Source organism: Hyperolius riggenbachi, chromosome 10 (genome assembly GCF_040937935.1).
Source record: "Hyperolius riggenbachi isolate aHypRig1 chromosome 10, aHypRig1.pri, whole genome shotgun sequence".
Lineage (NCBI taxonomy): Eukaryota > Metazoa > Chordata > Amphibia > Anura > Hyperoliidae > Hyperolius > Hyperolius riggenbachi.
Window position 1 is genome coordinate 289,062,145 of NC_090655.1, and position 12,336 is coordinate 289,074,480.

The 12,336-nt window shown below is 50.3% G+C and overlaps 1 protein-coding gene across 1 annotated transcript; it reads left to right on the forward strand.

The window, feature by feature from the left end:
- The first annotated feature begins 9,694 nt into the window (after nucleotides 1–9,694).
- Nucleotides 9,695–11,989, forward strand: LOC137535579 (adenylyltransferase and sulfurtransferase MOCS3-like). Its single transcript, XM_068257430.1, has one exon. It carries the CDS (start codon nucleotides 9,731–9,733, stop codon nucleotides 11,507–11,509), a length of 1,779 nt encoding a protein of 592 aa, XP_068113531.1. The 5' UTR covers nucleotides 9,695–9,730; the 3' UTR covers nucleotides 11,510–11,989.
- The last annotated feature ends 347 nt before the right edge of the window (nucleotides 11,990–12,336 follow it).

The following is a 12,336-nucleotide window of genomic DNA, read 5'->3' on the forward strand; positions in this document are numbered from 1 at the left end:
CTATGAGACAGGCAGAGGTCAGAGGCAGGCAGCAAGCAGGAGAGTCCGTGAGACAGGCAGAGGCAGGCAGCAAGCAGGAGAATCTATGAGATAGGCAGAGGTCAGAAGCAGGCAGCAAGCAGGGGAATCCAGGAGACAGGCAGAGGTCAGAGGCAGGCAGCAAGCAGGAGAGTCCAGGAGACAGGCAGAGGTCAGAGGCAGGCAGTAAGCAGGAGAGTCCAGGAGACAGGCAGAGATCAGAGGCAGGCAGCAAGCAGGGGAATCCAGGAGACAGGCAGAGGTCAGAGGCAGGCAGTAAGCAGGAGAGTCCAGGAGACAGGCAGAGGTCAGAGGCAGGCAGCAAGCAGGGGAATCCAGGAGACAGGCAGAGGTCAGAGGCAGGCAGTAAGCAGGAGAGTCCAGGAGACAGGCAGAGGTCAGTTTAAGGAATCAGATCAAGAGAAGTCAGACTAGACTTGGCCAGCAAGGGAGCCGAGGCACCTCATGGGGCTGGATGAAGCCCCAGGTAAGTATAAATACACCCATTATTCACATCTCAGGTACACTTTAAAAGGTGAAACTAATATATGAAATAGACTTATTACATGCAAAGCAATACATGCCAAGCCCTTTTCTGTTATAATATTGATGATTATGGCTTACAGCTTATAAGCACAGGGGACCTTTCTGTACAAATCTGCTATTGTTGGCCCTGCAGCCGGACCCCTGCTTTACTACCAATCTGAGAGTGGCCACAGAAGTTATATGCTCAGCCCCACCCCTTTCACATCCAAAGTCCCCTATTCGCTGGTTGATGACTAAGTGATGATGTTTCTCTATTTGCAGTGCGGAGTCCCGGGATCAGGAACCTCTCAGAGACCCGGCTGACTTCCTCCCCTGACTGCACAATGGATGATGACATTGATGTCACAGATGACCGTTCAGAAGAGACTATCCAAACTGGGCCCTCCCATTACCCTTCTCCTCGGGGCCCTCATATCAGAGCCCAGCAGCAGAAGAGATTTCCCTGTTCTGAGTGTGGGAAATGTTTTGGGCAGAAAACGCACCTTACTGTACATCTGAGATCTCATACAGGCGAAAAGCCCTTCCCATGCACAGAGTGTGGGAAATGTTTTATTCGGAAGGATCACCTTACTGACCATAAGAGATCTCACACAGGGGAGAAGTCCCATTCCTGCACAGAGTGTGGGAAATGCTTTACCTACAAGCCATCCTTGCTGCACACCAGCAATCTCACAAGGTTGAGAAGTCCCACAAGTGTGCTGAGTGTGGGAAAACCTTCAGACATAAACAAAATCTCGGCCAACATCTGAGATCTCACACAGGGAAGAAGGCCCATTCGTGTGCAGAGTGTGGGAAATACTTTGCCTATAAATCATGCCTTGCAGCACATCAGAGATCTCACACCGATGACAAGTCCCACAAGTGTGCTGAGTGTGGGAAAACCTTCAGACATGAAAGAAATTTGGACCAACATCAGAGATTTCACACCTTTGAGAAACCACATTCGTGTGCAGAGTGTGGGTAATGTTTTGCCTATAAATCCCGCCTTGCTGCACACGAACGACCTCACACCAGTGTGTTAAACGTGGGAGAACTTTAAGAGGTGGATGAAACCTGGGCTAACATTTGAGCCCTCACACGGGTAAAAGCTATTTCTGTGTGTGTCAGTGGGAGCAGTGATTTCCCCAGTGTCTGCTGTCCAGAAAAAGTCTCAGCTTGTGCTGCTGCAGTACTGACCACAGAGAGTTACTCTTTATCAGGAGGAAATGGTCCCAAGGAGGGAGGGGTCCAGTGATGACACTCCCATTCTGCTGGCAGTACTATACTTTGTGCACAGATCTCTGGGTCGTGTGACTTAGTTTTCCTTAGGGAATTTGTGTGTAAAGGCTTCCTCACATGCAAACTGTGGTTAAGCAATGTCATAGTCCCCTGTTGGCATCTGCTGTCCAGGAGGGTGGTCTATGGCAGGGCTTCTGAACATTATTACAGCAGATACCCCTCTATGAATGACCGTGTATAGTAGGTACCCCTGTTGTGAACAGGAACCCTAACATGCATATATTTGTAAGCAGGGCTCAATATTTATATATAAATGCTTTTCAAACATTCTTTGGTGGTTTTCATTAATTAAAAATAATTTTTCAGTCTTATTTATGTATTACCTATTATTGGATTTTTATTTTTTTTTTAAATTCCCAAACCCATAGTTATAGAATGACCATGACACGTTTACATAGCCCCGGAACCCAGCCCAAATACCCCCAGGAGTACAATACCATGTGTGGAGAACCTGGGATCTAGAACTTCAAGCCTGTCACTCTCAGTGAAGAATGTGAGATGTCAGTCTGTGCTGCTGTTGCTTGGCAAATCACCTATTAGCCTGGGTGGGGAATTTGGGCTTTGCTGTGAGGTAGATGAGGCAGTGGATGAGGGGGAGAAGGTATGAAGAGATCCCATCCATATGTTGTAGTGGAGGTTGAGGCAGAGGATGAGGTAGAGACGGTATGAGGTGATCCCATCCATATGTTGTGGTGGTGGTTGAGGCAGTGGATGAGGTGGAGAAGGTATGAGGAGATCCCATCCATATGTTGTGGTGGTGGTTGAGGCAGTGGATGAGGTAGAGAAGGTATGAGGTGATCCTATCCATATGTTGTGGTGGAGGTTGAGGCAGTGGATGAGGGGGAGAAGGTATGAGGAGATCCCATCCATATGTTGTGGTGGAGGTTGAGGCAGTAGATGAGGGGGAGAAGGTATGAGGAGATCCCATCCATATGTTGTGGTGGTGGTTGAGGTAGTGGATGAGGTGGAGAAGGTATGAAGAGATCCCATCCATATGTTGTGGTGGTGGTTGAGGCAGTGGATGAGGTGGAGAAGGTATGAAGAGATCCCATCCATATGTTGTGGTGGAGGTTGAGGCAGTGGATGAGGTAGAGAAGGTATGAGGTGATCCTATCCATATGTTGTGGTGGAGGTTGAGGCAGTGGATGAGGGGGAGAAGGTATGAGGAGATCCCATCCATATGTTGTGGTGGAGGTTGAGGCAGTAGATGAGGGGGAGAAGGTATGAGGAGATCCCATCCATATGTTGTGGTGGTGGTTGAGGTAGTGGATGAGGTGGAGAAGGTATGAGGTGATCCTATCCATATGTTGTGGTGGAGGTTGAGGCAGTGGATGAGGTAGAGAAGGTATGAGGAGATCCCATCCATATGTTGTGGTGGAGGTTGAGGCAGTGGATGAGGGGGAGAAGGTATGAGGTGATCCTATCCATATGTTGTGCTGGAGGTTGAGGCAGTGGATGAGGGGGAGAAGGTATGAGGAGATCCCATCCATATGTTGTGGTGGTGGTTGAGGCAGTGGATGAGGGGGAGAAGGTATGAGGTGATCCTATCCATATGTTGTGCTGGAGGTTGAGGCAGTGGATGAGGGGGAGAAGGTATGAGGAGATCCCATCCATATGTTGTGGTGGTGGTTGAGGCAGTGGATGAGGGGGAGAAGGTATGAGGAGATCCCATCCATATGTTGTGGTGGTGGTTGAGGCAGTGGATGAGGTGGAGAAGGTATGAGGTGGACCCATCCATATGTTGTGGTGGAGGTTGAGGCAGAGGATGAGGTGGAGAAGGTATGAGGAGATCCCATCCATATGTTGTGGTGGTGGTTGAGGCAGTGGATGAGGGGGAGAAGGTATGAGGAGATCCCATCCATATGTTGTGGTGGTGGTTGAGGCAGTGGATGAGGTGGAGAAGGTATGAGGTGGACCCATCCATATGTTGTGGTGGAGGTTGAGGCAGAGGATGAGGTGGAGAAGGTATGAGGAGATCCCATCCATATGTTGTGGTGGTGGTTGAGGCAGTGGATGAGGGGGAGAAGGTATGAGGAGATCCCATCCATATGTTGTGGTGGTGGTTGAGGCAGAGGATGAGGGGGAGAAGGTATGAGGAGATCCCATCCATATGTTGTGGTGGAGGTTGAGGCAGTGGATGAGGGGGGGAAGGTATGAAGAGATCCCATCCATATGTTGTGGTGGAGGTTGAGGCAGTGGATGAGGTGGAGAAGGTATGAGGAGATCCCATCAATATGTTGTGGTGGAGGTTGAGGCAGAGGATGAGGTGGAGAAGGTATGAGGTGGTCCCATCCATATGTTGTGGTGGAGGTTGAGGCAGAGGATGAGGTGGAGAAGGTATGAGGTGGTCCCATCCATATGTTGTGGTGGAGGTTGAGGCAGAGGATGAGGTGGAGAAGGTATGAGGAGATCCCATCCATATGTTGTGGTGGTGGTTGAGGCAGTGGATGAGGTGGAGAAGGTATGAAGAGATCCCATCCATATGTTGTTGTAGTGGAGGTTGAGGCAGAGGATGAGGTAGAGAAGGTATGAGGAGATCCCATCCATATGTTGTGGTGGTGGTTGAGGCAGTGGATGAGGTGGAGAAGGTATGAAGAGATCCCATCCATATGTTGTTGTAGTGGTGGTTGAGGCAGTGGATGAGGGGGAAAAGGTATGAGGAGATCCCATCCATATGTTGTGGTGGAGGTTGAGGTAGTGGATGAGGGGGAGAAGGTATGAGGAGATCCCATCCATATGTTGTGGTGGTGGTTGAGGCAGAGGATGAGGTGGAGAAGGTATGAAGAGATCCCATCCATATGTTGTTGTAGTGGTGGTTGAGGCAGTGGATGAGGGGGAGAAGGTATGAGGAGATCCCATCCATATGTTGTGGTGGTGGTTGAGGCAGTGGATGAGGTGGAGAAGGTATGAAGAGATCCCATCCATATGTTGTTGTAGTGGAGGTTGAGGCAGAGGATGAGGCAGAGAAGGTATGAGTAGATCCCATCCATATGTTGTTGTGCTGGAGGTTGAGGCAGAGGATGAGGTAGAGAAGGTATGAGGAGATCCCATCCATATGTTGTGGTGGTGGTTGAGGCAGTGGATGAGGTGGAGAAGGTATGAAGAGATCCCATCCATATGTTGTTGTAGTGGAGGTTGAGGCAGAGGATGAGGTAGAGAAGGTATGAGGAGATCCTATCCATATGTTGTGGTGGAGGTTGAGGCAGAGGATGAGGTGGAGAAGGTATGAGGAGATCCCATCCATATGTTGTGGTGGAGGTTGAGGTAGTGGATGAGGTGGTGAAGGTATGAGGAGATCCCATCCATATGTTGTGGTGGAGGTTGAGGCAGTAGATGAGGTGGAGAAGGTATGAGTAGATCCCATCCATATGTTGTGGTGGAGGTTGAGGCAGAGGATGAGGTGGAGAAGGCATGAGGTGATCCTATCCATATGTTGTGGTGGAGGTTGAGGCCGAGGATGAGGTAGAGAAGGTATGAGGAGATCCTATCCATATGTTGTGGTGGAGGTTGAGGCAGAGGATGAGGTAGAGAAGGTATGAGGTGATCCCATCCATATGTTGTGGTGGAGGTTGAGGCAGAGGATGAGGTGGAGAAGGCATGAGGTGATCCTATCCATATGTTGTGGTGGAGGTTGAGGCCGAGGATGAGGTAGAGAAGGTATGAGGAGATCCCATCCATATGTTGTGGTGGTGGTTGAGGCAGAGGATGAGGTGGAGAAGGTATGAGGAGATCCCATCCATATGTTGTTGTAGTGGAGGTTGAGGCAGAGGATGAGGTAGAAAAGGTATGAGTAGATCCCATCCATATGTTGTTGTGCTGGAGGTTGAGGCAGAGGATGAGGTAGAGACGGTATGAGGTGATCCTATCCATATGTTGTGGTGGAGGTTGAGGCAGTAGATGAGGTGGAGAAGGTATGAGGTGATCCTATCCATATGTTGTGCTGGAGGTTGAGGCAGTAGATGAGGTGGAGAAGGTATGAGGTGATCCTATCCATATGTTGTGCTGGAGGTTGAGGCAGAGGATGAGGTAGAGAAGGTATGAGGTGATCCTATCCATATGTTGTGCTGGAGGTTGAGGCAGAGGATGAGGTGGAGAAGGTATGAGGTCATCCTATCCATATGTTGTGCTGGAGGTTGAGGCAGAGGATGAGGTGGAGAAGGTATGAGGTGATCCTATCCATATGTTGTGGTGGAGGTTGAGGTAGTGGATGAGGTGGTGAAGGTATGAGGAGATCCCATCCATATGTTGTGGTGGAGGTTGAGGTAGTGGATGAGGTGGAGAAGGTATGAGGTGATCCTATCCATATGTTGTGGTGGAGGTTGAGGCAGTAGATGAGGTGGAGAAGGTATGAGGTGATCCTATCCATATGTTGTGGTGGAGGTTGAGGCAGTGGATGAGGTAGAGAAGGTATGAGGTGATCCTATCCATATGTTGTGCTGGAGGTTGAGGCAGAGGATGAGGTGGAGAAGGTATGAGGTGGTGCCAACCATACCGTCAGGTCCGTAAACATTGGGACAATTGACACAACTCTTACATTTTTGGCTCTATACACAACCACAATGGTTGCAAGTGTTATATAATACAAGTGAGTAGCTTCTTGTGGAATACGAATATCCTATGGACAGATGAGACTAAAATCCACCAGAGTGATGAGAAGATAAGAGTATGGAGAAGTAAAGGAGCTGCTCATGATCTTAAAGAGCTTTAGAGATGGATTAAAATATAGCTCTGATACTTACCCATGGCTTTCTCCCACCCCATAAACACGTCTAAGTCCCACGCCGTCCTCCCATGGTCTGCTGTTCAGCCGTGGTGAGCCCCGGTGTCAGGCTCAGTCGATGCCAGTCAGGATCTACTGCGTACGTGCAGAGCTCCCACTCATGTGCAGTAGACACGGGCTGATGTAACTGAGCCTGTTACTGGGGCTCACCACGGCTGAACGGTGTGGGACTTAGACATGTTTATGGGGCTGGAGAAAGACCCGTGTAAGTATCAGAGCTATAGTTTAATCCATCTCTGAGTCTCTTTAAGATCATGAGCAGGTCCTTTCCTTCTCCATACTCTTCTCTCCTCATCACTCTGGTAGAAGTTGATTTTTGTCTCATCTGTCCATGGGATATTATTCAAGAACTATGAAGCCTTTATAGATGTCGTTTGGCAAACTCTAATCTGGCCTCCAGCACTAGAGGAGAAGAAACAGGCCGAGACAAGCTTCTCCAGCACTAGAGGTGAAGGAAGAGGGCTGGGACAAGCTTATCCAGCACTAGAGGAGAGGGAACAGGCCGGGACAAGCTTCTCCAGCACTAGAGGTGAAGAAAAGAGGGTCAGGACACGCTTCTCCAGCACTAGAGGTGAAGAAAGAGGGCCGGGACAAGCTTCTCCAGCACTAGAGGAGAAGGAACAGGGCCAGGACATGCTTCTCCAGCACTAGAGGAGAAGGAACAGGGCCAGGACAAGCTTCTCCAGCACTAGAGGTGAAGGAACAGGCCGAGACAAGCTTCTCCAGAACTGGAGGTGAAGGAACAGGCCGGGAGAAGCTTCTCCAGCGCAAGAGGTGAAGTTTTGTCTGTTGTGCTCATTCTGCGGTCGATCAATTTTTCGAGGCACTGCATTGAGCTTTGACTGACGGCTGCGTTCACAAGTCCCTGCTCCCCTAGGACCACAAAACACAACCTGACAACGAAACGACGGGGCGATATCAAACACTTATCTGCTTGGTGGCAGAAACACATTGGCTAAACAAGCCGCGGGCAGAAGGGCGTGTGAGCTGGCCCTTATGTTCTCGGTATGTTCATACTTTAACTTGCTGTAACATACCTCCCAAAATTTTCAGATGGGAAAGAGGGACACTTAAACCACACCCCTGATCACGCCCCTGTCACAACCCTAGTCACGCATACCATTAAGATTTCATAAGAAAAATATGTTGTTTTATAATTCAAACCACACTGGTCCTTTCCATCCTGGTTCATTTTCCTTCATATTAATATTTTAAAATTAGTAATATATCAATTTAAAAGATGGGAATAAAGTTTAGAGTCAATCAAACACATTTTTAGTAGAGAAATCTATATATTTACATAGAAAGTGGGACAAAGTCCTCAAAGAGGGACAAATGAGGAGGGACTGAGGGATAGGGCCAGTGGCGTAGCTAAGGAGCAGTGGGCCCCGATGCAAGTTTTACAATGGGGCCCCCCAAGCACTTTATACATAACAATTGATACGGCGCACCAAAACCTGCCAATGGCAACTACAGTGTCAGAGGTGCAAGAAGGGGATGGGGAACAGCTTGTTAATGATTATCACTATTCAAAGTATCTATAGAAGTGATTATTATGAGCACAGGACCCATAGAGAGCTAATACTGTAATTGAGGCAGGGCCCTTCGGGGCCCCTCTGGCCCAAGGGCCCCGATGCGGTCGCTACCTCTGCAACCCCTATTGCTACGCCCCTGGATAGGGCTCCCAAAGAGGGTCTGTCCCTCCAAAAGAGAGACATTTGGGAGCTATGCTGTAACAGTAGTTTTTTTTTCCTTTTCCTGAATTTAAGAACAGCCTAAAATTCCTGTCAGGATGCGCTCCGGATTAAATTCAGATAAAATCCTAATGAGTTTTATTCAGATTTCATCCTCCTAATTAGTGCACCTGAGCGTGTATGTGCGGGGGGGGGGGGGGGGGGGGGTGTTTAAACTTTCCCAGAAAGCCATCCTTTATAACCCATCCCACGCTGCGTTCCAAGCCACGTCACGTGACTACTACGCTTTCTCCTTCAGCCTGGAAGGAGGAAGTGTTTGTAGTCACCTGACCGCGGCTTGCAATGCAGCTTGGGAAGAAGACTGCTGGGTTAACACCTCCACACACACCCACTCAGGTGCTTTAAATACCTGGATGAAATGTGAATGAAACTCATTCGGATTTCATCCGTTGCTCATCACTGGTACTGGCCAGGTGACCCCCCCATTTAAAGCCCAATTTTCCTGTTAAATGTGAATAAACGGAGAATCGTATACAAAAGACTTGGGGGTGCATGGCTCCCAACTGTCCCTCTTTCGTAGCCCTGTCCCTCTTTCCTCCTCATTGTCCCTCTTCCTGTGTAAATATATATATTTATCTACTAAAAAATGTGTACGATTGACTCTAAATTGTATTTCCATCCTTTAAATTGATATAATACTAGTTTTATAATGTTAATATGAAGGAAAATGAACCAGGATAGAAAGGATCAGTGTGGTTTGAATTATAAAACAACATATTTTTCTTATGATATCTGTATGGTATGCATTACTTGGGTTGTGATCAGGGGTGTGGAAGGGGCGTGGCTTACGTGTCCCTCTTTCTCATCTCAAAAAGTTGGGAGGTATGGAGTGGGTAGGTAGAAGTGTGCCTCATGTGGGACACTATGTCTCTCCCCTCCCCCATGCAGAGCTCTGTAGAGGGGGTGCAGGAGGCTCCCCATACAGAAGACCCGGGTGTGATAGGCAGAAGTGTTCCCCTTGTGGGGCCCCATGTCTCTCCCTTCCCCCACGCAGCGCTCTGTAGTGGTGTTGATCCTCCATGTCCTGCACTGACTGTGGCTGTGAAAGGGGGGGGGGTGCAGGAGGCTCCCCATACTGGAGTCCCATACAAGGGCGTGTCAGAGCTTTCGCCCCAATCCGTAGGCGACTGGTGGTCACGTGTGTATGTGACGTCAGCCCGCCCGCAGGAGCTTCCGGTCTCTGCGTTCCATCCTGCACTGTGGTTGGCGATGAAATAACTTCCGCGTTGTGCGTTCCAAGCCTCGGCCGTTATCAGTAATCAGCGCATCAATTCCTTTTAGCTTCCGGGTTTTGCGGGCCACGCTGTGCTGACGTCACTTCTGCTCGACGTTTCCGGGGTTTTCACGTGTCAGAATGGAGCTGCAGAAGCTGAGAGAGGAGATCCGAGTCCTGAAGGGGCAACTGGCGGCCAATCAGAGGGGAGAGTCGGGGGCTGCCCCTCCATGCCAGGCTGGGGGCTGCTCCTCTCACAGGTCCTCTTCCTGTCACCCTAGAGACTGTCACCATGGGGATGAGGGTGATAACCGGTCCTCTTCATGTCACCCTAGAGACAGTCACCATGGGGATGAGGCGGATGACTGGTCCTCTTCATGTCACCAGGAAGTCAGTCGCCATGGGGATGAGGCTAATGACAGGTCCTCTTCATGTCACCCTAGAGACTGCCACCATGGGGATGCGGCTGATGGCAGGTCCTCTTCATGTCACCAGGGAGATCGTCACCAAGGGCATGAGGCTGATGACAGGTCCTCTTCAGGTCACCAGAGGGACTCTCAATCTATCTTGCCTGGCGAAAGAGCGTCTTCAGATCATCAGAAAGGAATCCCTCCGCTACACATGGAGAATTACTCCTCCTTTCACCAGCCGGACACGTTCCCATCACAGCTCCATCACGATGACAGGTCCTCTTGTCCTGGACCCTCCAAGTCATCACTGAGCAATGCTGAGATCCTGCGCTATAGCCGGCAGCTGGTGCTCCCGGAGCTGGGGGTCAGGGGTCAGCTCCACCTCTCTCAGGCTTCAGTGCTGGTGATTGGTTGCGGTGGTCTGGGCTGCCCCTTGGCACAATATCTTGCCGCAGCTGGAGTTGGCAGGCTGGGACTGGTGGACTACGACACGGTAGAGATGAGCAATCTTCATAGACAGGTCCTCCATACCGAAGAGAGGGTAGGAACCCCGAAAGCCACATCTGTGGCAGCAGCCCTGCAGCAGCTGAACTCTTCAGTGGAATGTGTGCCGTACCAGGTCATGCTCCGCCCTGACAATGCCCTGCACCTGGTGAGGCAGTATGACATCATAGCAGACTGCTCAGACAATGTCCCCACCCGTTATCTGGTGAATGATGCTTGTGTGGCCTCTGGGAAGCCTCTAGTGTCAGCTAGCGCCCTCCGCTGGGAGGGGCAACTCACCACCTATAACCACCAGGATGGGCCATGTTACCGTTGCCTGTTCCCTACCCCACCTCCTCCTGAAACCATCACCAACTGTGCCGATGGCGGAGTTCTGGGTCTGGTTCCCGGCATCATGGGGTCCCTACAGGCTCTGGAGGTGCTGAAAATTGCCTGCAAGATGGCGCCAGCTTTCAGTGGGGTCCTTCTAATGTATGATGCCCTCGATGGGCGTTTCCGCCACATCAAGCTGCGAGGAAAGCGACCAGACTGCGCTGCCTGCGGCGGAGGAGGGGACCAGCCTCTGCTGGAGGATTATGAAGCATTCTGCGGGTCCTCAGCTTCTGACAAATGCCGGTCACTCCATCTGCTGAGATCTGAGGAGCGCCTGACTGTCCACCAGTACCAGAAGCTTCTGGAAGATCGCATTCCCCACCTGCTGATTGACGTGCGACCAATCGTCGAGGTGGACATCTGTCGCCTGGAGCATTCCATCCACATCCCGCTTCACCATCTAGAGGAACATAATCCCACCTCCCTGGAGCTGCTCCAGAGGAAGTGGGTGGAGTTACAGGAGGGCAGTGGCCAATCAGAAAGGAAACTTATAACCATCTGCAAGCTGGGAAATGATTCGCAGAAGGCGGTGAGGATTCTGCAGAGAGTAATGGAGGATGTCCAAGTGATGGATGTTGCCGGGGGACTGATGGCATGGGCTGCAAAGATTGACCCCACCTTCCCCAGATACTAAGTGTACCTGTTGCTGGTTTACTGCGATCAACAGGCGTCCAATAGAAGCCCATGGGCACCTGATGTGGCTCCGACCTAGTAATGACGTTCATGTGAAGGATAAGGCTGACATCAGCATTGGGCTGAAATTTTGCATTGAAATTTGCAGTTATGCATCATCGTAATGCAAAATGTTGTATGCAATAGTAATATTTCATATTTTTGTGTAATTTTCTACAAAATTGCTACATAGAATTTTTCAAAAAGATCTTGTAGTTTTTTTTAGAAAAGCAATAAAAATGTTTTTTTTCAGTGTTTAACCTCCTTAGCGGTAACCCCGTGCTGGACACGGGGTAAGCCGCCGGAGGGTGCCGCTCAGGCCCTGCTGGGCCGATTTTCATAATTTTTTTTTTGCTGGACGCAGCTAGCACTTTGCTAGCTGCGCCAGCACTCTGATCGCCGCCGGCCCCCGCCCGATCGCCGCTATTTGCTGCGGCGCGCGCCCCCCCCCCCCCCCCCAGACCCCAGCGCTGCCTGGCCAATCAGTGCCAGGCAGCGCCGAGGGGTGGCCCGGGACTCCCAATGACGTCCCGACGTCAGTGACGTCATCCCGCCCCGTCGCCATGGCGACGGGGGAAGCCCTCCAGGAAATCCCGTTCTATGAACGGGATTTCCTGATCGGAGATCGCCGAAGGCGATCGAAGCGGGCGGGGGGATGCCGCTCAGCAGCGGCTATCATGTAGCGAGCCCTCGGCTCGCTACATGATTAAAAAAAAAAAAAATTTAAAAAAAACTGCTGCGCTCCCTCCTGGCGGTATTTTTCATACCGCCAAGGAGGTTAAAAACCAT